Source organism: Patiria miniata, unplaced genomic scaffold (genome assembly GCF_015706575.1).
Source record: "Patiria miniata isolate m_02_andy unplaced genomic scaffold, ASM1570657v1 HiC_scaffold_3, whole genome shotgun sequence".
In the NCBI taxonomy this organism is placed as follows: domain Eukaryota; kingdom Metazoa; phylum Echinodermata; class Asteroidea; order Valvatida; family Asterinidae; genus Patiria; species Patiria miniata.
Genome location: NW_024037069.1, coordinates 25249117 through 25273229, shown reverse-complemented (window position 1 = coordinate 25273229; position 24113 = coordinate 25249117). Strand labels below are relative to the sequence as shown.

At 41.9% G+C, this 24113-nt stretch overlaps 2 protein-coding genes across 2 annotated transcripts in view; one reads left to right on the top strand and one right to left on the bottom strand.

Annotated features, from left to right (window-relative positions):
- Nucleotides 1-969: 969 nt before the first annotated feature.
- Nucleotides 970-9960, bottom strand: LOC119738644 (vesicle-associated membrane protein-associated protein A-like). The gene is made up of 6 exons (XM_038213558.1): nt 9592-9960; nt 7734-7886; nt 6626-6729; nt 5920-6012; nt 4271-4414; nt 970-2797 (listed from the first exon to the last, which is right to left on the bottom strand). The coding sequence occupies exons 1-6, from the start codon at nt 9647-9649 to the stop codon at nt 2645-2647; spliced, it is 705 nt and encodes a 234-aa protein (XP_038069486.1). The 5' UTR covers nt 9650-9960; the 3' UTR covers nt 970-2644.
- A 6373-nt stretch (nt 9961-16333) lies between these two features.
- Nucleotides 16334-24113, top strand: part of LOC119737051 (A disintegrin and metalloproteinase with thrombospondin motifs 18-like) — an 83005-nt gene continuing 75225 nt past the window's right edge. The window contains exons 1-3 of the mRNA XM_038211124.1: nt 16334-16554; nt 18144-18216; nt 22432-22760. Of these exons, the coding sequence (XP_038067052.1) occupies nt 16396-16554; nt 18144-18216; nt 22432-22760 (561 nt within the window). The 5' untranslated portion in view covers nt 16334-16395. The remainder of the gene's footprint in view (nt 16555-18143; nt 18217-22431; nt 22761-24113) is intronic.

The window sequence follows — 24113 nt, the reverse complement described above, 5'->3', positions numbered from 1 at the left end:
TGATTGTTTGCAACTCCCATTGTGCAATGGAGCAATCCGATAAGCCCCGCCCAATGTTTTGACCAATCACAGCCCTGATTCATGTCCGACATGCGTGTTTGGAGAATGCATTGGGCACTGGAGAGGCCCAGTGAATGGATCGGCAAGTTGGACCGTGAATACAAATACAGTCGAGTCTCGTTAATACAAACTCGTTCCGACCTAGCCAAATTGTTTGTTATATCAGAATTTTGTATTAAGAGGAACATCAGTCCCATTCACTGTGTACATAAATGCACAGTCGGGACTAAGGCGTTATGTTTGTTATAACCAGAATTTTGTATTAACAGAGTTTGTACTAACGAGATTCAACTGTAATTTGTTACTTGCATACTGCCTACATAAACATCAGCAGGGGACCGTCACGTTCTTGAATATGTCAACTGATTTTAGATAAACACTCCAAAACCCTATTAGGAACTTGAGGAGGAAAACTACAAACGATAAAACAACTAGAACCCCATTTTTATATGCGCATGTTTTATATCTACTTCTATACTAAAATTCACCAATGCCAATTTAACAATTTGGTTTGGAAATCAGTCACCTATAAGGACCTAAAAACGATTGGAGATGTACATGCACTAATTGCACTTAGATTAGCTGCAAACTGTAGCCTTGTGACAGTGCTTGCGTTTACAAGTAATTCCACATGCAAAGGGTACATTTTCCCGTATGACAACAAAATTAGGAAAATCAGTAGCTGTGGCCCTATTTCATTATTAGAGACCATCCACAACAGAATCAACACAAGCAACTGAAAATTGTCCATGGTGGAATTAATTAGATTTGTTTTTTTTTGTTAAAAAATCAAATTACTAAAAAGGAACACGACACTTATCAATGAATGGCCCATCTTGTACATGTGTGTACTTTTTTAACAATCACAGAAGACATGTACAAAGATGAAAGACTGAAGCATTTTGGAACTAGTCTATAAAACTCTTTATTTTATCCCCGAATCATTTCTCCATCTGCAAAATTCTTACACAGTGTACACACCCATTGTTGACTTCTTAAAGCGTTCGGAAATTTAATTAATTTATTGATGAAAATGCACTGTCTCAGCATAGAAATGTGTTGCAAAGTTACGCCCACAATTAAGCCCAAGAATAACCTCAGTGCTGTGCAACTAGTAATTTCCCAGCCGCACGGCATCATGACTAGTCACGGCACCAAGACTAGTCATGACTAGTCACAGCACCACGACTAGAAGTCACAGCACATTGACTAGTCACAGCACCACAACTAGTCATGACTAGTCACGGCACCACGACTAGTCATGACTAGTCACAGCACCACAACTAGTCTTGACTAGTCACAACACCACAACTAGTAGTCACAGCACCACGACTAGTCATGACTAGTCACAGCACCTTGACTAGTCACTGCACCACAACAAGTCATGACTAGTCACAGCACCTTGACTAGTCACAGCACCAGGACTAGTCATGACTAGTCACAGCACCTTGACTAGTCACTGCACCACAACAAGTCATGACTAGTCATGGCACCATAGTCATGGCACCATGACTAGTAGTCACAGCACCACGACTAGTCATGACTAGTCACAGCACCTTGACTAGTCACAGCACCACAACTAGTCACGACTAGTCACAGCACCACGACTAGTCACGACTAGTCGACTACAAAAGAATGGAGGTTGCGACTACAAATAGTAGTCACCAGTGACGAGTAGACTAGTCGCACAGCACTAGCAAAAATGCTTTAGGGTTTGCAAAATTGAAACAGGAAAAAAATCTACAAATGATCGTAGCATTTTTCCAATTTTCATAAACATTTTAAGGGACAGACCACCAGTTTAACTACGAAATGGATACCATGCAAGCAATGCAAAGGCTATTTAACATTTCAACATCTTTGATGAAAGCCAAGATTGGTGTATTTAACAGGGGTTTTTTTAACAAATATTCCACATTTATACAGTTTTGATTGATATATTCTGATTTTCTTGTGCATTATGATTTTTTGAGCATGACCAGCTTGAATTGTTGCTTCGTTTGACCAGATATGGAAAAAAAGGAGTTTTTCTTGCACACCGTATATTTTTCATTCCTTTGCGCCCACACGCCTATTAATGTACACTTACCCAGAGACTTAATGAATGATGACGATATTGCTTCAAAAGAAATCCAGGCCCTTAAACTGTTTTTCTGGTAAAACATTTGTTTTGGGGTTTTTTATTTTTTTTTAATGAAAACCTTGGACTGCTTATTCATAATCACATGGATGTACTATTTTTCAGTTCATAATGTATTTGTTCCAGCGTGTCCTTATGTTTTATTGTCACATGCAAATGAATATTCCCGTTGCGATTGTATTTGCTTAATGAAACGAAATGACTGACGCAAGTAATTTCAATCACATACTAGTGTTTTTCTCTTTATAGAATCGAAATGACTTGTGTTTCTACTTTTATTAATGAAATGAATGTGCGTGTATGATTGATTATATTTGTCATCACATTGGTCCCTGCTTATTATTTTCGAAGGAGCAGATTTTTTTTTTTAAGACAGAGACTGGGCAGACTGTATAGGCTTAGTAAGTCTGTTTTTTTGTTGAGCTTTTTGATTTAGTGAATGTTTTACAGGATGATTTTCCCAACCAGGATCCCCACTAGGATGGCAATGACCAGAGCGACGACCGAGGGCATGTTGTTGACTTTGGTCTCCATGACCGCCGGCTGGACAGACGACATCTGGGTATCGCCGCCGGCTTTACGCTGTCGCACACCATCCTGAAATAAAAAACAAACAGGGACATACATATAATGAGCCATTAAAACGAGTCAAGTGAATGACGACGTGGCTGTGATTAGAGCTAGGACGGATACCAAGGTAACCCATACCCAAGTGGCGGTAAGCCGTTTCATTTTCTGGCTTTAACACCCAAAAATCTCTGCATAGTCCTACAAAGCCCTTTTTACATCGATCATTTGCTGGTCCTTTTACGTCCAAGAAATTCTTCATTTGCTTTGAGTCCATCTGTTGACAAGATCTGACAAAGAGCTTGGGATTTTATATTTCAAGTCGCTGTCTTAGTGCCATTACAAACAGGGCAATTTACAGGCAACTTGTTCTTGGTGATAATCCAAGAAGAAAACCAAAGGCGAATTTTAATTTTTCCTCAAATGTTTACAGTCGACTCTCGTTAATACAAATTCTGGTTATAGCAAACATAAAGCCTTGGTCCCGACTGCGCATTTATGTGTGCAATGAATGGAACCGACATACAATTAATACAAAATTCTGATATAACAAACATTTTGGTTAGGTCCGGCTTAGTTTGTATTAACGAGAGTCAACCGTATAAGGAATGTCCATAAACTGTGTGAAAAATATTTGTTCATCGTGAGGGTTCCTTTATCTCATAGTCCATTTGGTTGCGTCCAAGTTGCCTGTGAAAATTACCATGACTTGACCCTTAGAGGCAGTTTTGCAATGCTGTGCGGGTTGCGTGCAGAGGAAAATACCTTACTTCATTTTGTACTTTTGTGTTTTCTCTGTGGGCACCTGACCAATGGGTACCCGATTCCAAAATGACCTGTAAAAGTACACCCCTAACCTCCATGAAAAACACAGAGTAACGAGTATAAACTTTGCAGTACAAAGTGTGGAAGAGCAAAATGACAAACTCTGACTATGTCACACTTTTATAAGATGGAATTTTTGCGCCGGGGTAATATTATTCAAATTAGGTTTTGCCCTTCACCAACGTTTTCAAACACTGTATACTCAGTGTGTTACCTCCCGAGTGAAAGTTGGAAAAAAAAAAAAATTACTCGGGTGGGACTCGAACCCACAACCTCCTGCTTTGAGTGGTAAGACATCTGCACTAGAAAGTAGGAGGTCGTGGGTTCGAGTCCCACCCGAGTGATTTTTTCCAACTTTCACTCGGGAGGTAACACACTGAGTATACAGTGTTTAAAAACGTCGGTGAAGGGCAAAACCTAATTTGAATTATGTCAAACTTGTTTACAAATTTGGACGCTGAGGTTACGTGATTCCAACTTGAAGCAACATCTGCGCTGCATGTACTTGACTTAAAAATGTATGGTACTTTTCAATTATTGACGTTTACTGTGTAATCCAGAAAAATCACATGAGAAAGACTCTTGGATGGCTGCGTTGCTGTGTGTGACATCAACGGGGATAAAGTGAAGTGCAAATTGCTTGTAGGATTGACAAATTTGGTGGTTGAACTAACTTACTCTTAGGTTTGTGTTCTCTGTCCTTAGATTACTGACTTCCTGTCTGAGTGCCCTGCATTCCTCCACCACTGTCTCCAGGTCTTTCTCTGCCGTCTTGCCTTGGCTGTCTGCTTTAGGAGACTTGCCAGAACTGCCAGGCTCCATCTGCATTGGGATTGACAAACAAAACAAAAATTCACAATATGATATTAATTAATATCAAGGTTTGTCGGATGCATTTGTGCATGTGGACTGGAGCTATTTCAGCTGGAACTGCATGTCGTCACCATTTTGACTAAGCAATAGACCTCATGCATTGCAGGTGTCTCGAAGGGTATTCTTAATTGATTAACAATGAGTGCACAAAAGCTTTACTCATGCCTATCCAAGCAATATAAAACCATCGCCCTCGAACTCCGCCTTAACCCTAACCCTCCTCAATCCTCCAAAGACTTCCAGGCGGTTGTGGAGGATTTTAGAGGATTGAGGCTGAATGGCAAAATGATTTTAGAGGATGCATTGTGCCAAGTTTGAAGGTTTTACTCGGCATTGTTTGTATTCAGTCATGCATACTTGAGCCCTGCATTAGCCCCTCAACTTATTACAGTGACTGTTGGAGGATTTTGAAGGATTGAGGCAGTGGTCACCCCTCCACTGAACAAAATCAAGACATAACGGATGATTTTTGAGGACTGAGGCAGAATCTGTACCTGAGCACGTGGTCAGGTGTCCTTTTTCACTGTTGAAGAGATACTTTGGCACAGAGTCCACAGGACTTGAATCAGTTTGAAATAACAATTTACTCAAATTTGAATTTCCGATCAGTTAAACAACTCCAATGTTATTGAAGGAGAAGTTGGGTCAGCCAAGCAATAGCAAACTAACATGAGATGATGAGAAACAACACAATGGTATCAAAAAGTTGGTCTACATGTACATTCTTTCTTTTTTTCTCCAAAACTGCACTTCATTTTTCAAATATTCAACTCATGAAAAAGTATTAAAATATTCACAAATTGATCAAACATTTCAGCAACCTCGTACCCAGGGTGTCGAGCAGTACGCACCCATCACTACCTGCTCTCTCTCACCCTGGTATTGGATCATTTGCATGTGCAAGATTTTTGAACACTTATGCAAATGAGCAATAGTCTGGTGCCTGCATGTGCATTACATTATCGTTTGTTTTTGTATGCGGTGTCTGGGGTGAAAACAGAGTAAATTTGTCGCAGCGCGAGCACAGCGTGAGTTACGAAAACACAATTTATTTAATTAAACTGTTACGATCTTATCAAAACAACATGCAAATCACATTTCTTATTAAAATAAACAAATTGGAAAGAAAATGAGTATTTTTGAGAATGCGTGGACGAATGATTGCGAAAACACATACTGCACGTTGTGAATAACAACATCAAGTGCATGATAAAAATCCATTACTAGCCAATTGCGGTATCGAATCAGGATGCAGGAAGAAAGTTTCCTATCCAGGGCTTACTATTGGAAACAAGGTTGGAAGTAAAGTAAGCACTGGGGACGAGGTTGACATTTCAGTAGTTTGTTCAGCTTCAGCACGTACACCCAGAATACCCTTGTCACAATCATTTTATCCAAGGGATATTGAGGTGAAACTTGCTCACTTTCCCAGTCGAAAATAAAAAGTCACTTACCACTGAAGCAGCATGTGTAGCTTGATTGGCTGGTAGTTCAAATACACACTTTAACTTGGTGTCCATCAGAGCGCCGCTTTCTTGCGACTTCCACTACAGGGGGAAAAAAAATTGCCATTTTAAAAGTTAAAAGTACAAAAAAAAGAGGTGCTAGGATCCAGCAAAAACTGCATTTAATCATAACCCCCTAATTAGTTTTGCTAATTAGAAGACCATAGTCAACCAAATCCATCACTCCTTCTAGTTCATATAATGCTTCAGGACCAAATCCATTACAATCTACCACTGGTGCTGGTGGAATTTGATGGACTTGGTATGCATGACTTATCTGCCAAAATAGCCCACAATGGGGGATGGAATTTGATGGAGTTGGTCAGGTAGGGGCTAATCTTAACATTACCAGATTTAACACTGTGCAATGTTCAGGCGTTATTGTGTGTTGGTCATCAACACCTGCCGACTCTGAAACAATGGGAGGTACTCCCATCCAACAATGCCACAATTGTCTCCTGCTGCAGTCGGCAGCCACAGACTCCGAGGCAAATTGGCCTTGGGAATTTTGACCTGTGGGATCTTGTAAACACAGGGAAGGCTCACTTTGACGAGCGTTCTACGCTGTTGCACTGAACAGGTTTTCTGGACAAAATAACCTGGGTTTGGGTTAATTGAGAGCGATAATATTTCCATCAGAAAAATTCAGACTTACCACTTCTTCTTGATTGACTTCTCCCGGGGGCGCAATGAGAGACTGCACCATGAACTTGTGCTTGTTCTTCTCATTGGGATCATATTCAAACGGCTGCAGCATGACTGTGGAGGTGTTAACAACAAAAATGAACCATTACTTTTTACTAGTCATCCAGTACTTCGTTTTTAAGACAGACATTAAAAGAGAACAATTATGGAAGCAGAATTCACACCTTGGCTCCCAAAATATGGTAGAGGCACGCAAGGAACTGAACCCCCTCGCCTAAAGTTGGCAGTCTCTATATTTCATAGAACCACACTCCTCTGAAGTCAGTAAGCTCATACCATGGGTTAGACTGGGACCTTAAGTGCTAGGAAAGCAGGCCAACTTTACTCACTCTTTGGCCGACAAAATTCTCCAAAAATTTTCATGAGGCAAAGACAAGGTCCTCAGTATTTCACCAACCAAGCTTGAAGACTCAAATCAATTTTTAAAGAAGACTTTTCTTAAATATTTTGCACATTGAGAGGGAAGTCAAGTGATTTCAAAATGAGGCTAAAGACTAGACTGGTACACGTCCAACCATGGTCCAACTATTTAAAAAGACTGACCTCTTCATTCATTGTCATTAGTCTGGCAGCCGACTATGGAGAAATAGAGACTAATACCAGACATGCCAGATGTTTCTTTTGCCACAGTTGATTGATGCAGTACTGAAGGGTTGTTGGACTGGTTGTTTTCAGTGTCAGTCTATTTTCTTGTGTTGCATGTTTTCAGTACCTTAAGTTTTGGGACTCTCATACTCGTACTGAGAGTCCAGATTTCCGGACTAACTATGGGTGTACCTCCAGAACTTTTCCCAAGTTGTATTATTTTCAACTTGCAAAGCCTCACTACTTTCATGAATGCATGGCATATATAAACCAAAGGTTTATGTTCTAGTCTACAGTTCCCCACTGCAAAACGAAAGCGCAGTGCAGATTTGATTAACATGTCCCAATAGACCTGACTGCCCAAGTGTAAATGAAAAACCAAACTGGCTTAACCAGGTAAGCCTATTTGAGGCAAATTTGGACAGCCAAATTTCACGTTGACTACATCTAGCGCCGAGATGGAAATGACATACCAGAGACTTTGACAGACTCTTTTGGGCCGACGATGCCACTGTTTGGCCGGACGCAATACCGGCGGGGAGCTGTGGTCTTGATCTTGAAGCATACCGTCTTCTCTGAGGGATTAATCAGCTTCAGTTCAGAGGACACCACTTCGGTGAAAGGACCTACGAAATAGGATAAAACCAACAAAAGTTTAGGAAAAATAATATTAAGACCTAGGCGTGCTATGCCTACTTTAAAGGAATACCTTTGCTGCAGTTCATTTGAATATCTTGTGAATTGAGTTCAGAGTCCATTATTTGTGATTGACAAATATGACAAATGTTGGCCAATGTTGTTGGCCTTTCTGAAATTCCCATATCTGGCCATCACTAGTTTTTTTCCTACCGTGACCTATATCAGCCATCAAAAAGTGATAATAGGCCTAGGCCTATGCCATAACATAAAAAGTCAAATATTTGTTTAGCAATAGCAGGGAAAACAGCATTTACTGAGGAAACACTTAGACATTTTCAGACCAGTCTCATAGGGTTTGTGCACAGGGTGAAAAGTGATGGCCAGATATGGGAATCTGGAAAGATTCCCATATCTGGCCATCACTAATTTTTCCCTTCAGTGACCTATCAACCATCAGAAAGTGATAATATGTCCTAAAAAGTCAATTTAGCAGGGAAAATATTTAAATATTTACTGAGAAAACACTTAAGAAAATTTCAGACCAGTCTCATCCAGTTTGTACACGTGCCACAGGGTGAAAAGTGATGGCCAGATATGGGAATCTTTCCAGCCTCTCTAACAAAACATGTCTACATTAACACTCGACTCAACAAAAGTGAGCTGTTGAGAATGGCACTGGCAGCAGATTTGTTACTGCTTTTTCACGTTTCGTCCTAGCCCCACTAGTGTGGCCGTCGGTATGCTGCGCTGAACCTAAGGCCACACACCGTGGTACCGCGCGCTACTGAGGACGAAGTTTTCATAAAATTCAGGGCAGTTTCTTACATTCTCAGTTTCTTACTTTCTTATGGTTGTATTCTATGATGTCTCACCAATCACTTCTGGAATGCTAGGGTCTAATGATGTTCCATTTTCCGAGATATTCTTCAATCTTTCTGGAGTCCATATGCACTCGTGAAACGTCCCATTTTGAATGGGACAAGAGATGACCTCAAGCTGTGACGTCGCGTGTATGCAAATTGCTTGTCGAGCGCGCGAGGGCGCGAGTTGCAAATGCGACGGCTGTTTCCTGTACCATGCATTTATCGTCAGGGGGCCACGTGCACCGATCTCTATTCAGGATCTACGGCACAGGAAACAGCCGTCGCATTTGCAACTCGCGCCCTCGCGCGCTCGACAAGCAATTTGCATAAACGCGACGTCACAGCTTGAGGTCATCTCTTGTCACATTCAAAATGGCTGCCACCACCAGACGTTTCACGAGTGCATATGGGCTCCAGAAAGATTGAAGAATATCTCGGAAAATGGAACATCATTAGACCTAAGCATCCCAGAAGTGATAGGTGAGACATCATAGAATACAACCATAAGAAAGTAAGAAACTGAGAATGTAAGAAACTGCCCTGAATTTTATGAAAACTTCGTCCTCAGTAGCGCGCGGTACCACGGTGTGTGGCCTTAGGTTCAGCGCAGCATACCGACGGCCACACTAGTGGGGCTAGTTTCGTCCCTCTTTCATAAACATGTTTCTCCCACTCAGACCATCATCTCTCTCAAATCTACAACTTACAAGGATTTAAAATAACGACCACTTTAACACATTTGTCAAATCCCTTAAAAACAGCATTGAACAACTTGAAAGATAATGATTACAATTTATGAAATAAAATTAAGTTTAATTGTTAGGCCTACCTCGGAACCTCAACTCGTTGGGAGGATCAATCTCCAGTATTTGATCTGACTTCGACATGTTTGGTGCTGTATTTGACTTAATCTTTGGATTCTAAAACAACACTTGTTGTAATATGTTGATCGCAGTCACGACCTCTGATGTAAAATGTCGGCTATCGGCTTATATATCAACGTTTTTCCACCGAAAACCAATATTACATGCAACCGCGAACAGCACTTGCTCAATAATCTACAGCCATCTTGGGACGATTGCGTGTGGGGTCAATGTACTAATTTCCTGTCTGGTACCCTTTCCAGTAAGAGATAGAATCAACGGTAACCGCTCTTTCTCCTGACTAAGTGCGCGCATACAAAATGATCATGATGAGTGAGGGCGTGCTAGCGCTAGTGCTTAGGCTGGAGCGTAAAAAAAAATATATGTTCGATTGTGAGTTAATCTTTAAAGAAAATTTAGTCAAGTGGGAAATTCTGAAAAGTTTTTTTGTTGTCGGGGGCGGGTACCATAGGCAGACCTGTTTTGTGTAGGCGTCAGATATAAATTATTATTGTTTTGCCTATATGTAAACTAATTCATTATATTTCATTCCAAAAAGCATGATGTCATTACTCGCGCAAAATCAAATAGACGTGCATAATATATCATGCAGCCCCCCCCCCCCAAAAAAAGTTTATCAGCCAATCTGAGCGCGGGACGGGGGGGGGGAGGCCCCATCATTGATCCCCTGGGCCCGAAACAAACAAATGAAAATCGTGGGAAAATGAAGCCATGATCTTATCCCTCAAAGGGTCGGGCGGAACCTTTTTGTTCTCGCGCCATGAGCCTTGTGAGTCTGAAGATCATCATTAATACCAAATTCATTAAATTTGGAGAAATTGGACAATTCCGTCCGTTACTATCCAATAGGAAGAAACGTTAAAGGCTAACCTTTGGGAATTCTCCAAGTATGAACTTTTTAAATTCCATTCCAATTTTAAAAGCTGTCATTTTGCACGGGAAAGATTTGCGGGGGAAGAGGGGTTGCTGAACGCGGGAATCGGTGCTTGGTAGTGAAAGCGTCCACAATACGGAGGAAAAACTGCATCGCTTTAATTAAATGAAAGACCTTCCCGGACAGTTTTAACTGCTCAATAATTCATTCGAAGTTTTTTTTTTTTTTTACATCCATAGGCCTACAGTCCAGGTATTGAATGAAGCGCAAAAACGGACTCACAGAAAATAAAAGTATTACATGTATAGGCCGTGTCCCGACATCCCCCCCCCCCCCCAACAACAACTTGGCGTCTCACAGGCGCCTAAACGCGGATATTGAAAATCGAAATCAATTATTTTCCCCAATGAAGTTTAAAGACAAAAGTAAATCAGGCATTTCTTTCAGATGTATTTGAATACTGCATCGTTTTTCAGGAGAGAATCTATAGCTGCAAGGGAACGGGGGGGGGGGATGTTGATATGGAAGGTAGGGGAGGGGTTGAGAGAAGACGTGCCAAAGACACGCAGGGGTCTTTCTCCTGTATTCTAAGGCAATTTGAGATTAAATTGAATAACTTTAGCATTCCATTTACTACTTTAATAGTATCATAACATCATTCAGCGGCTGAACGGGGGGGGGGGGGGGGGGGGGCTTACAACCACCCCCCTTCCCCCTCCCGATCCACTGCATTCGATTACAATTCGTCAGACTCCCACTTTCTGCGCGCATGCGATACGATCGCGACTTGGTAAAATGCGAATAGCGCCCTCAATGTCACTGATGCGTCATTTTTAAAACTTCGACCTTGTTGGACTTTAGTTAGTCTCCGGCGATGGATGAAAGCTAGTATTTCTGCCGCGGCCGTAGCAGCCGCTGACTAATCTTATGAAACTAGTAAAATGGGGCCACAAATAATAAATGGAATGCTAATGTTCCTAAAGTTAGTTTTGACTTGCCTTAGAATGCAGGAGAATTAAGCTGGTCTATGGAATATCCCCTTGCCGCAGTATAGAAGGAAAACCACGGCCGCAGCAAGGGTCTATGATATGCGAGCAGATTCGGCGATTAATTATGCAAAACAAGACTGCGTCTTGACCTCGAGCCTCTGACCATTCAGCGGGCGCCTTCTAGAGGGTCTTCGGTAACCCGTTGTTACAAAACATGGCAGCCAAACTGACCAATCAACAGCTTAGTCCACATTATCGAAATTAAGTCACAATTTCTGAAGTCGACTCCAAAAGCATTATATGGTAGATTTTGGAAATTTTCCAAATATGAACTTTTTATATTTCATGCCAATTTAAAAATCTGTCATTGCACGGGCGAGATTGATGAAACGACGGAGGGGATGGGTTGCTGAGTCGAAATCAGTGCTTCGCAGTCTTCCAAAATTCGCATCTTTTAAATAAATACTTCTGTTCCTTTCGTCAATAAACTGTATTAAAAACTGAAAGGAGAGGAAAGAATATGCGTTCGTGTGCTTCATAGGCGTTTGTGTTTCTGCCATGAATTAATCATGGTCAAAAATGCTTTAACTAACACTATAGCCTACACTTTCCAAAACATAATATCATATCACCATCTACATGTTCGGAAACAAAATCTCATCACCATCTACAGACGGTTACGGGTGAAATAAAAATATATCATATCAACATCTACATGTTCAAAAACACCATCGAACATGTAGATAATGATATAATATTTTGTTTTTCGACTTGTAGATGGTGACATATGTTTTTCAAACCTGTTAATAATGGTGATATGATGATTTCATCATCTTCACAGTGAACATTAAAAAAAATCCATCATTTTTATCAAATCAGGTTTGCCCTCACCGACGTATAAACACTGTATACTCAGTGTGTTACCTCCCGAGTGAAAGTTGGAAAATATTACTCGGGTGGGACTCGAACCCACGACGCAAAATTCCACTTTATGAATCATTATTATCAACAACTGAAATGTAACCGCGGGGGTCTTTCTCCTGCATTCTAAGGCAATTTGTGAATAAATTTAATAACTTTAGCCTTCCATTTACTATTTTAATAGTATCGTAACATCATTCAGCGGCTGAACGGGGGGGGGGGGTGTCCCGACCGCTACTGATTTTTCAAAGTTTGTGGTTGTAGCCACGTAAAATTCATCAGACTTACTCGCGATCGCATCACGGTAAAATGCAAATAGCGCTGTCACGCCCCAACTATCGCATCGGTCCCAACTATAGTTGGGACTGTCCCAACTATAGTGCGGCAGTTGGGCCGGCCCAACTATAGTTAGGACTGGAGTTGCGCCGGATGCTTCATGCTTGATAGATCTTGTTGGATTAAATGTTCCGCGGCGCTGGCACCGTGTATTCGTCGTGCATGCATGCCGCAAGGCTGGCCGGTCACGTGGTACTGCCTAGTTGGATGAGTTGTCCAGCTGCTGGGTTGATTGTCCAGCAACATTTTGCAAAATTCAAAGATTGCCATGGCCGGCCAACTATAGATGGGCCCCACCCATAGCTAATGTCAAAGGTCCCAAGTAAAGTCGGACAGTATGTAACAGAGCTAGCTGTAGGGAATGTTTTATAGTCGTCGTACATCAATGTAAACTATAGTTGGGACCGCCAAATAAAAATATTGCGGTGGCCCAACTACAGATGGTCCCCACCCATAGATAATTTCATTGGTCCCAAGTAAAGTCAGATGTGTATTAGAGTTGTAGGGAATGTTTTATAATCGTACAACCATGGTACAACAATGTACACTATAGTTGGGCCCGCAAAATAAAAAGATTGGAGTGGCCCAACTATAGATTCGCCCCATCAATAACTAATTTCAGTGGTCCCCAGTAAAGTCAGACGTGTATCAGAGCTGTAGGGAACGTTTTACAGTTGTACATCAATGTAAACTATAGTTGGGACACCGCAAAATAAAAAGATCGGAGTGGCCCAACTATAGATGGGCCAGCCCAACAGTGGAACTTACAGTTGGGACCGTCCCAACTATAGTTGGGACAGGCCCAACTATAGTTGGGCCAGCCCAACTGTGGAACTACAGTTGGGACAGGCCCAACTATAGTTGGGACAGGCCCAACTATAGTTGGGACCGATGCGATAGTTGGGGCGTGACAGCGCCCTCATTATTACCGATAAATCATTTTTGAAACTTCGACCTTGTTTGATTTCGTCTCCTGCGAGAATGGAGTATGCAGTAGTATACCCTAATTTTCAGCGGCAGTAGCAGCCGCTGACTAACTAATGAAACTAGTAAAATGGGGCCACAAAAAATAAAGGGAATTCCAATGTTCCTTAAGTTAGTTTTGACTTGCCTTAGGAATGCTGGAAAAAGCTGGTCTACTAATATGCCCTTTCCACGGTATGAGGAAAGAACTTGAACCATGGCCGCTGCAAGGGTATATAATATGCGAACTCGGACTCGGCGATTAATCATGCCAAACAAGACTTAATTGACCTGGAGGTTCTGACCATTCAGCGGGCGCCTTCTACCGGGTCTTCGGTAACCCGTTGTTGTATTACAAAAAACGTGGCAGCCTAAATAGACCAATCAACAGCTTAGCCCACACTGATGGAAACTGCCTTCGGCACTAAGCGGCCTTAGCTTCAATATCATCCCTAGCTCCCCGTTACCCGCTGAAAGCTATGATCCGCCCCTGGTATGATTATTGTTCAACCCTCACCCCCACCCACCCACCCCCATACCATGTTCAAATGCGAATATTACATGGGCCGCGGGGGGGGGGGTGCAACTTACACCGGACCCCTCCACCTGGCGACATTTTACCATATTTTTGTTTATTAAGAAAATAGAAGCGCCATCATTTCACTACCGCTACAAGTAATAGTATCCCTACCCCTTTTTACCAAAGTTACCAACAAAAAGTAATCGAAGTTTTTTTCTGTAAATAATTCCCGTTTTGCGCCTCCTATTAGCCTAATCCGTAACGACACCTCGGTTTGAAAAGGGTCCCTTGCACGTGTTAACGTGGGACGTTCCATTGACTAGCCTTGACCAAGGCGTTGGGCTTATCGATTCGCCGATAAAAAAAATCGCCGATAAGAAAATCCCTAATCAACTTGGCAAGGCATAATTGCGTGCACATATCGATGCCCGTACGCTGCTAGTGAGAAAGCAACTTGTCCCATACAGCAAGGCTATGCTTGTACATGTACGTACGCACGTACATGTACATGTACATCACACACGTACTCGTACAACAGCCATGCACACACAGTACTGTACATGTACATGTACATGTACATGCATGAGCTAGTCCGCGTAACCCAACGCCTTGATGGTTTTGAGTTGACCCAGCAAAACCTATTACGGTAATGAGGTACCACCCCGCGTATATACTGAATTCTCATTGGTCAGCCCGCGATAGGCTAACTAACACGTCGCATCCGCGAAGAAACGCTGCAATGGCGGCCCGTTGCTGTGGGTGAAAGTCGTTCAGTCCCAGTCTGTCCGAAGCAGTATTGAATGCTCCAACGAATTCTGCAGGTAATGCTGTCAATAGACGATCGTTGCCCACTCAAATGGATTCATTACACGAGCCGAAAAACTCGAATCAATGTCAAATTGTTGAAAAAGTGACGAACATTTCGCTCTCGCTAAAAAGACATGGAAGACGCCATGATGACTAATGCATTATGCATACCGCGCGACGTCACATGATTATTGTGAAGCTTACGATTGGTCAGCTTAGAAATGAATTAATCATACTATTGGGAAGGTTGTTTCATGTGATTGGTCCAAGACAAACCTACATAATCATCACGGCATACCCGCATACCTGAAGCCCGCCCATTTTTTTCCAAAACTGGACGAAAAAGTAAAGAAAGACATTAAACCCGGAAGTTGCAGACCCAACAAGGCGGTCGTTCGACAGGCCACGCGGCGCGTATATCCCCCACACGTACGTACGTACACCCACACGCAGAACATAGTAGGCCTACATTTACTGCCTTATTACACCATGCGTACAGTCCGTACTCACGTGTTTGTGCTTGCTGGTTGTGCACCAAACCGTTCGTACGGACAAGGGTCGGTGGTACGGTACACGCACGGACAAGGGTCGGTGGTACACGCACGTAGCCGCGTTGATTGTGGGTGCAGGGCCCGATTATCTCCCTTCGACAAAAAGCCGAGAGACCGCATTGAACAAGGCTATCCATTGACTGACTCCTCGATATCCTGTGGCGCGCTTTCGTTTGTGTTGAGTCTGCGTGTGCCCCCCATCAGCTGGCCGTCAGTACCCGTACCGTACCCCATGCGGTGCACTTGAATCGAGACACACGTACACACGGCACTCTCTCGGTCATAAACTTCACGATAGGAGGGGCGGCGTCACCAGGATTTTATAATTCCACACTTGGAGACATTTTATGGTCGCGAGCCCATTCGATCGAGAGAAGTTTGGTGCTGGAACTTGGAAGTGGGTAGGGCTGGCTTGTTGATCATCTGGGCTGCAGGTCCTAAGATGTACAGTAAACAAGTGCATGCAGTGTACTACGCGCTGGATGAATGGACGAGTCTGTATGAATAGCGCACAGCTGGGGTCCGCAGTCGTTGTCAACTAAGGGACGCTTTGAGCTGTCAGCCTGGCTGTAGTTTCCAGAGTGTTACTAGCTGCCAAGTATTAATTAGGAGTCAGGATCGGACTCTCTAGCCGCCGCTTGTTTTGGGATGCCAGTTTGCCTCAGATGATGCTGCACATAAAAGCTGCTGCCAACAGTCCCACATTACGATGAGGATTCAAGGCATGCAAGGAAGATCTTCTTAACAAACTTCTGGACCGGCTGAGACTATCGCCAAATAAGTAAACAATGGTGACAATACCTCATCTAATCTCCAGAGGAACTCCCCTGAGAAGGATTGGGAGAAGTGATTCAAGAATGTACTGCAAGCTCACGAACATCTGCATCGTCGTTTGCTTCTTATTGTACTTCTCTGACTCTTGTTGTTCAGAACAAAACCAAATTCAGGTAAAGATTTTACACTTTGTAAATTGTACTTTAGGGCCTATTTTTTAGTACTTGTCATGCTTGTGGGCCTAATATTTAATGTCAAATGTTGTTATTTATATCATCTTTAGTCAAACCAGTTTTGCTTTTTTTTAATATCTTATTTTATAGCAATGTGATTTTAAAAGAAACTTACGAAATTGTCTGTTTTCATAAAATTGAATCAATTTTTATTTCTATTTAAAGTTTACTGACCTTGGCTCAGCAAGTTTTGCTGTTTTGTATTTTATTTGTTTATTTTTGTTTCATTTACATTATTACACATGTTCAATTGTTGACACTAGTATAGCGTTGATTAAACTTGGCTGGTTTGACCTCAATTTTTTTGTGGTGATTCTTTTGAGGCACCATACTGGCAAACTTTCTTTACAGTTTATTATTAAATTCTGCCACGTCTGTGAGAAAATATGTGCCCTAAAACCACACAAGTTAGATCCCCAAGTACCCCCCCCCCAAAAAAAAGCTTGTTTCACATAGTCATTAATGGGTTGTCTCATTCAATTTTCCAAAGTTCTGCCAGTTCAGCCTAATAAACACTGACAGGGTCTCTGGGGTTTTTTGAGGTCAAATAAAGTTTACTCCAGCTCCTGCTATGAAATTCTGTCATCTCTCATTGATCGAGTACTGTTTCCTGTGCCGCAAGTCAAAAAGGGGTTGGGGTCTTAAAATTACACCCATGCAAATTAAGACTTTTCTCCTGAACCTAAGTAAAGTTTGAGACGGGAAAATAATCTATGAGTAAAATTCTTCAAATGTTGTGTCCCTGGGCAATTGGCTCACCATTCACTTGCCTCTCTCCACCCAGGAGTATAAATGGGTACCGACATTATAAGCTGGGGAGTAACATGTGATGGACTAAACATCCCATCCAAAAGGAATAGAGATATTCTCAGTCGTTTTTATGCCAAGGAAACCAGAGACATACACCCGGCCTTTATGGGCAATATTGGCTCGTGACAGACTTAAAACTTTCCTAAAAATAATTTCTCTATGCCAATTTCAGTTTTTGGAAGGTTTGAAAAATTGCTTCAGTGCGCTGTCACTGTATTATTTTCACAATAGCAACAAAGCGCCTGAATGCATAAAAGAGGCTGTAAATAATGGCAAACGGATAAAATGGGGCACTGCGGGGTGTACAGCTCATGAAAAGAACTCAACCCCGGGGTGCTACTGACAAAGTCACAATGGTCGCATTGTCGTGGCCAGCGTTTGAATTACAGGCCTGATGTAACTTCTGCCATTGTTGCCAACCTCTCTCTTTGTGAGCGTTAGACCCTATAGTGCCTCAAGGGTAAGAAAGTGGCATTGACGCGTATCCATTGATCACGCTGTCATCCGTTTTCCCTTTCTCTGGCTAAAACTGGTAACTCAAGGAACCTCAAATTGTACTTAAAACCGTCTCTGCAAGAAAAGAGTGAATTATTTCTGAGTGGCCATTGTGTTTGCGAGGTTCATTTACTCGCTATTCATTTGGGAACATTTTGTTAAATTGTTAGGTTCACTTGTCAGTTTTTTACATCAAGCAATTCATTCTTTCCTCTTTTTTTTAGGAAAATGCCTCAAGCTTTCCAAAGCATCCACACAGCACTCTGCAGCAGTTTCAAGAACACACGACAACTAAAGGTAAAAGTACTTGTAATGTGGGAATGCTGTCAGTTCTATCACGAAGGCCTCCTTCAATGGTGAATGATCTGTCCGGGGGGGGGGGGGGGGGGGGGGGGGGCTGTAGCTTTACAATAGCATGCACAATGGTTTCTCCATTGTTTGTGTACAGTGATGTTGTGCCGGGATTCGTCTATAGGGCCGGCTGGCTCAGTTGGTAGAGCACTGATACAGTAATCTGGAGGTCACAGGTTCCAATCCACTTCACTCCTTGTTCAACTTTATTTCAACCCCGTGCCCTCTCAATTCCTCAACAAAATCCAGCTTTGGAAAGAGTTTGCAGGATCAAGGAAGGTACGCCCTAGGATATAAGGTTGATATTCCAATAATATTTGAGTGGAGTGAAGCCTGCTTGGAGGACTGTTAGCTATTTCAAGACATGTGTATTTAGGGGAACCATGGTACCATTGTCTCTCCCCTCCCCCCCCCCCCCCCCCAAAAAGAAGAAGTTCTAAGAAGAATAGGTGCGTTGCTAAATAGGGTGTATGGAAGTGGGTGTACACTCCCTAAATAAGCCGAGTAAAAAAAAAGACAATTTTTCATGCTGGCTTGTACAAAAAAAATGAAGGTGGCAGCCCCCGCCCTTTTTTCGCCCCAAATTGGTGGATTTTCCAAGATTGCAGGTAAAGTCTTCCATTTTTCCCTGAAAAAAAACCCTGGTTACCTTCTAGCGCAAAGAATCTGCTTGGCCCCACCCCTCAGCAAAATCCTGCATACATGTACACCACATTGGGGGGGGGGGGGGGGGGGGGGTTTGTGTACTTATTTGTATACCAGCCGTGTCCTTTTCAAGTGTGTACATACAGAATCACCTGAAAGCAAATATCCGATAAGGAAACAAGCCTATCCTGCTGGTACATATAGAGCTTCAATCTCCTAGGCCACCTGGTATTGGAACTCAAAACACTAACCGCCGCTCACAACAAGCTCTTGGGAGGATGAGTGGGCCTTCATTATCATATCGAGGGCTTTTAGTGTATGCCTGCTGAACTTGGTAAGAAGGTAAGACGTGTATTTGGAAAGTCGGAAAAACTAGGAGTAAATTTGCAGTATGCTCAGACTTTGCAATACGCATTACCCCAGTGCTGGTTCCTAATGTATCAGAGGACAATAGAATCTACTTAGAATATCTTCGAATTTACCTTCGAAGACTTGACCAAAATGTGTCCATGGAGTGACTTTTTGGGTAAAAATTTTTCTAAAACCAACCTTTCAATTACCGGAAGCACTTTGGAGCTTTTTTTTGGGGGGGGCCTTCATTTTCTTATTTGAAGGGTGTGTACTCAAACAAACACCCTTGAATTGGTGAGTAGGATGACACAAATCAAGACGTGGGAGTAAGTACGATACAAGTGCAAAGTCATAGACCTGGGAGTTCATGTGCAGTTGACCTCCTTTTGTATGACTGGTGTTATCTTCAGTGAAACTGTGAACGTACACATCCGGGCTGTAGACCTGACCTACTTGTACAAGTGCCCTCTCTCATATTATATAATAAAAATGTGTGTTTACAAAGTGCATGTAATCACAACTCTCTCTGGCCTCACAGGTACCCAATTTACTCCTGGGTGGAGAGAAGCAATGAGTGACAAAGTGCCTTGCCTAAGGGCACACGCATCATTACCCCAGGCTGGACTCGAACCCACAACCTGCAGAATTACCCGCAGACCACAAAATCAGTGTTCCAGACCACGAGGCCAAGGCACCAGGAAAATTGAACGCAAGATGAACTCACTTAACAGAGAAAAAAATACCAGAATGTTCATAACGACAGGGTATTTTTGCCTATTTTCCTCCTGACTGAGACACTGACTGACTGACTAACGGATAGACTGACTGACTTATGCACTGAGTATAAATAATGTGCTAAACTGAGGCTTGCACCTTCAGCATGACAAAGGCAAGCCTAGCCTTGTTATTGACATAATGCGTTGCCAAAAACATTATAAAACAAATAAATTATAATATAAGGCGAAATAAAAAAAAAAACATGTTTAGCGTCCTGCCTTTTTGAAAAAAAAGGAAGCGAGAGGCCCTTTTTCCCCTCCAAAATGGCCGCCTGACTGGGGTATTTTTCTAGATGGCCACCAGGTTTTTTTTTAAATGGCCGCCATTGGACTCAGGAAATGACATAACAGTTTTATATGGGTTAGATGCAACAGAAAAAAAAGGCCAAAATGAAGTCACTGTTGAAAATTTATCATTTTTTCGGTTTAAACAAAACACGATAAACATGTTTTAACCACCACCTTGCCATCAGCACAACACTTGCAGTTTTGTGCTTTAATTGAAACGCAATGTTTTAACCCTATTAAACTCCCTACGTAATGTTACTAAGTACCGATAGAAGACCATGTATGTCAAAATCCATCACTTACTCTACTTCACATAATGCTTCAGGACAAAATCCGTTGTAATCCACCACTGGTCCTGGTGGATTTTGATGGACTTGGTACACATGGTGTAATACAGTATCTACCCAAATCTTCCAAATGGGGGGGGGGGGTGGATTTTGATGGAGTTGGCTAGGTTAAGGTTGTATCATCTTTCCCAAGGGGGCGTGCCAGATCTCCCTTGAAATGCACAGGAAATAAAACTACGTGTACACACTAAATATTTGGAGCTTCCCCTGAATTTAGTGCTTTGAATTTTCAGTATCAAAGTTGTGTATTTATTTATTAATTTCGTCCAAGAATGGAAGAACTACTGATTATAGATATGGAATAAAAATAAATGAAGCATGAACTCTATGACAATTTAAAAACCAAAATGTGTTTTAACAAAACAAAGATAACATAACCAGAACAATTCCCCGCCTGCCAATTACAGGAATGGAATTGATATAAAAAAATACATAATTATATTAGCATAAACAATTAACGCTAGAAAAATGTAGGAACCACAATATGTAGACCTACCTCTTGGAGAGATTTAAAGATAAATAACGTCAGAATACTTGTACCAATTTGTCCAGTTGAGATAACAATATTGCTGACAAGTTAACCAGCCCATTTTTCTAAAGTCTTTTGGAACAGTCACCGTGGTAAATGTAACTTGCTAAGCAGCATGGGGGGGGGGGGGGGGGGGGGACAGTCAAAGAATCAACAAGATTTACAAGGCAGATCTGTAAATAGCAAGGGAAAAATGGCGTACGCACAGTAACATGGATGTTGTGTAATGTGAAATCTCAGCTATTTATAAAGCTGATTTCAGCTTTTTTCAGCTTTTTCCCTCACTTGGGGTGTACAAAAGTATAGGAGAATCCAAAGTTCAGCTTTTTTTACACCTTTTCCAGCTATTTTTATCAGTGGTTACTCACACCCCTGGTAATATGCATACATAGGTTCTTGTACATGTTTGATGTCAGTGTAGACTTCAATCAGATCAGACAGTGTTTGGAGTCAGAACGATCATGTTTGTTCGTGTCTGTGTGTTTTTGTTTTGTTTTGTATTTGGACTCTTTCTTCTGGTGGTAAGCACGCTTTGGACTGCTGCTGAGATCCTTATGAGACATTGACCTCAAAGCTGGTGATATGAAACAGACATGTTTAAAGGACATAAACACCCATAATTCTAATGGATAGTATTTAGTGTACAGTTTGAGAATGTCTTATGAGGTGTATATTGCAATTCTAAACATTTTATTTTTGGCGACAACTCAAGGGCATTTCATACAACGAAAAGCTCCGTTGACCTACTTTTACCGCCTTTCCGTGCAATACGTTTTGTACGTGTTCACAGGGCAGGCATGTTCATTTCTCTTCGTGAAATCGCAAAATGCAATTATCGAGATGACTGCCCCTGACGTCATTAATGTTCAGGAATTAATGATGTTTTGCTTACGGAAACATGTCAGAATGCTTAAGTACCATGTTTTAAAGCAAAATAGTGAAAAAAGTTGAAATTGAAAAGATTGTCAATTTTGACATGCCCGTCTCTTCGTGAAAACGGTGACGAAATGTTCAAATATTTGATGAAATCCAAGATCCAATAATCAATATCGAGTTCTTCAAAAACGCACAGCATAATGACCCTTCATGTAGTCGATTTAAGTGTTTAAATATTTTTTGATGTATTTGATATCAGGTTTTTATTTTTTATTATTTACTGCTTCAGGTCTTGAATTTGACTAGACTAATCAGATTGTTACTTTAATTTTTTTTCTTCTTTTTTTAGGTTATGAGATAGTACTCCCTTACCAGGCAGATCCTGATGGATTATTCGTGTCGCACAGTCTGCATCCTGTCAGAAGAAGGCGGAGCTCCGACAACATTCTATCCACGCCGGCCGCTGTCCACTACAAATTCAGCGGCTACGGCCAGGACTTTCATCTCGAACTCTCCGCTAACGAGGCACTGCTAGCGCCAGGATTCACGGTCCAGTGGCGCAAAAACGGCAGCGTGAAACCGCAGGAATATATCCCCGAGATTGACAACTGTCACTACGCGGGGACATTGAGGTCTCACCCCGATTCTACTGTCGCCGTCAGTCTGTGTGATGGTTTGGTAAGTTTTTGACAAATGTGATAGATAAGGAGGGATGTTTGAAATTCTTTCAGAAGAAGCTTTGCCTTATGAGATGTTACTTCAAGTACCAAGAATTCTCCAAGTGATTTACAATAAAAAATATTTTTGGAGCCACACACAGTTCATCGGGGAAATACATGGAGTCAACATCATAGACAGTGCCAAACAGAATTCATGTTACACTAGGTGACAAGACCTTGGTTTTTCTGATATATTTTGCTGCTGTGTGTATGTGTAAGGATTATTTAAAATAACAATAATTATTCTGAATCACCTTCAGGCTTCTGAATGGGAACTATGTGTTGTTATCAATGGCTGATCTATTTAGGGGGGGGGGGGAGGGGGGGGAGGTGGTCTAACCCCCTTGGTCTGTAAAAATAAAGGAAAATCATACCGAAAAAAAGTAGCAAATGCCTGTTGAACCCCACCTTGACAGCTAACCCCACCACCCCTTCCCCCTTTTACCAAACGTGGATTTGCCCCAGGTTACTACACGTAAATATTAAATGAAGATAACTGTAGGATAATGTATGGACTATGGAGGATATTAGCATTATAATTTTATCAGAGTTTAGGTTTTTTTCCAACTTGGATTCATTTTTAAACCATTGGAAAGTCCTTTCAGTTGGAACGGTCACGGTACAGTGTACCGCATAATAGACTGTGGCAATAAGCAGGCATTAACAGTGGGCGGAAGTGTTCCCTTGTGTTTCCATGTGGAATAAATTGGTGAGCAGCAGGGGTGTGGTGTGGGGTCCACTAATTAAGTCTCAAGTGGCACAGCGACAAGAAAAAAAACCTGGCAAGCCTCATCAAGCTGGTCCCAGAAAAGTCGTCGCAAGGAACAACATTCTTTTCAATTGATTTAGAATGGCTATGCACTGGAAGTCTTGTCATGCGAAGCTGATCTGGTCTACACAATGAGCTGAATTTAGTACATTCAATGGCAATACGGGGTACTCCAGTATTGATAGCACTAGCCAGAGAAACAGAAACAAAACTTATAAAAGGACCTACCGATACAATACCAAGCAAACATCACATCTCCAGCCAACCCCACTGACCCGACACCGCCCCACCCCATCCGACACCATCCCACCCCACCCCAAAATTGCCTACACCAGCCAAATCACAATTTATAAACTGTCAATTTTTCTCTGCAGTACAGTGTTTGAAGAAATGAAAGGTCCCTGCTTGATCTGCACTGGTCTTAAGAAATTTGGGATTCAGTCGGACCCGAAAGTTGCTGTATTTTGCAATGAAGTGGAGGAATCATTTTTCAAAATGGCGATGGGCTCTATATAGGACTTTGGAGGGAAACATCACCCCAAA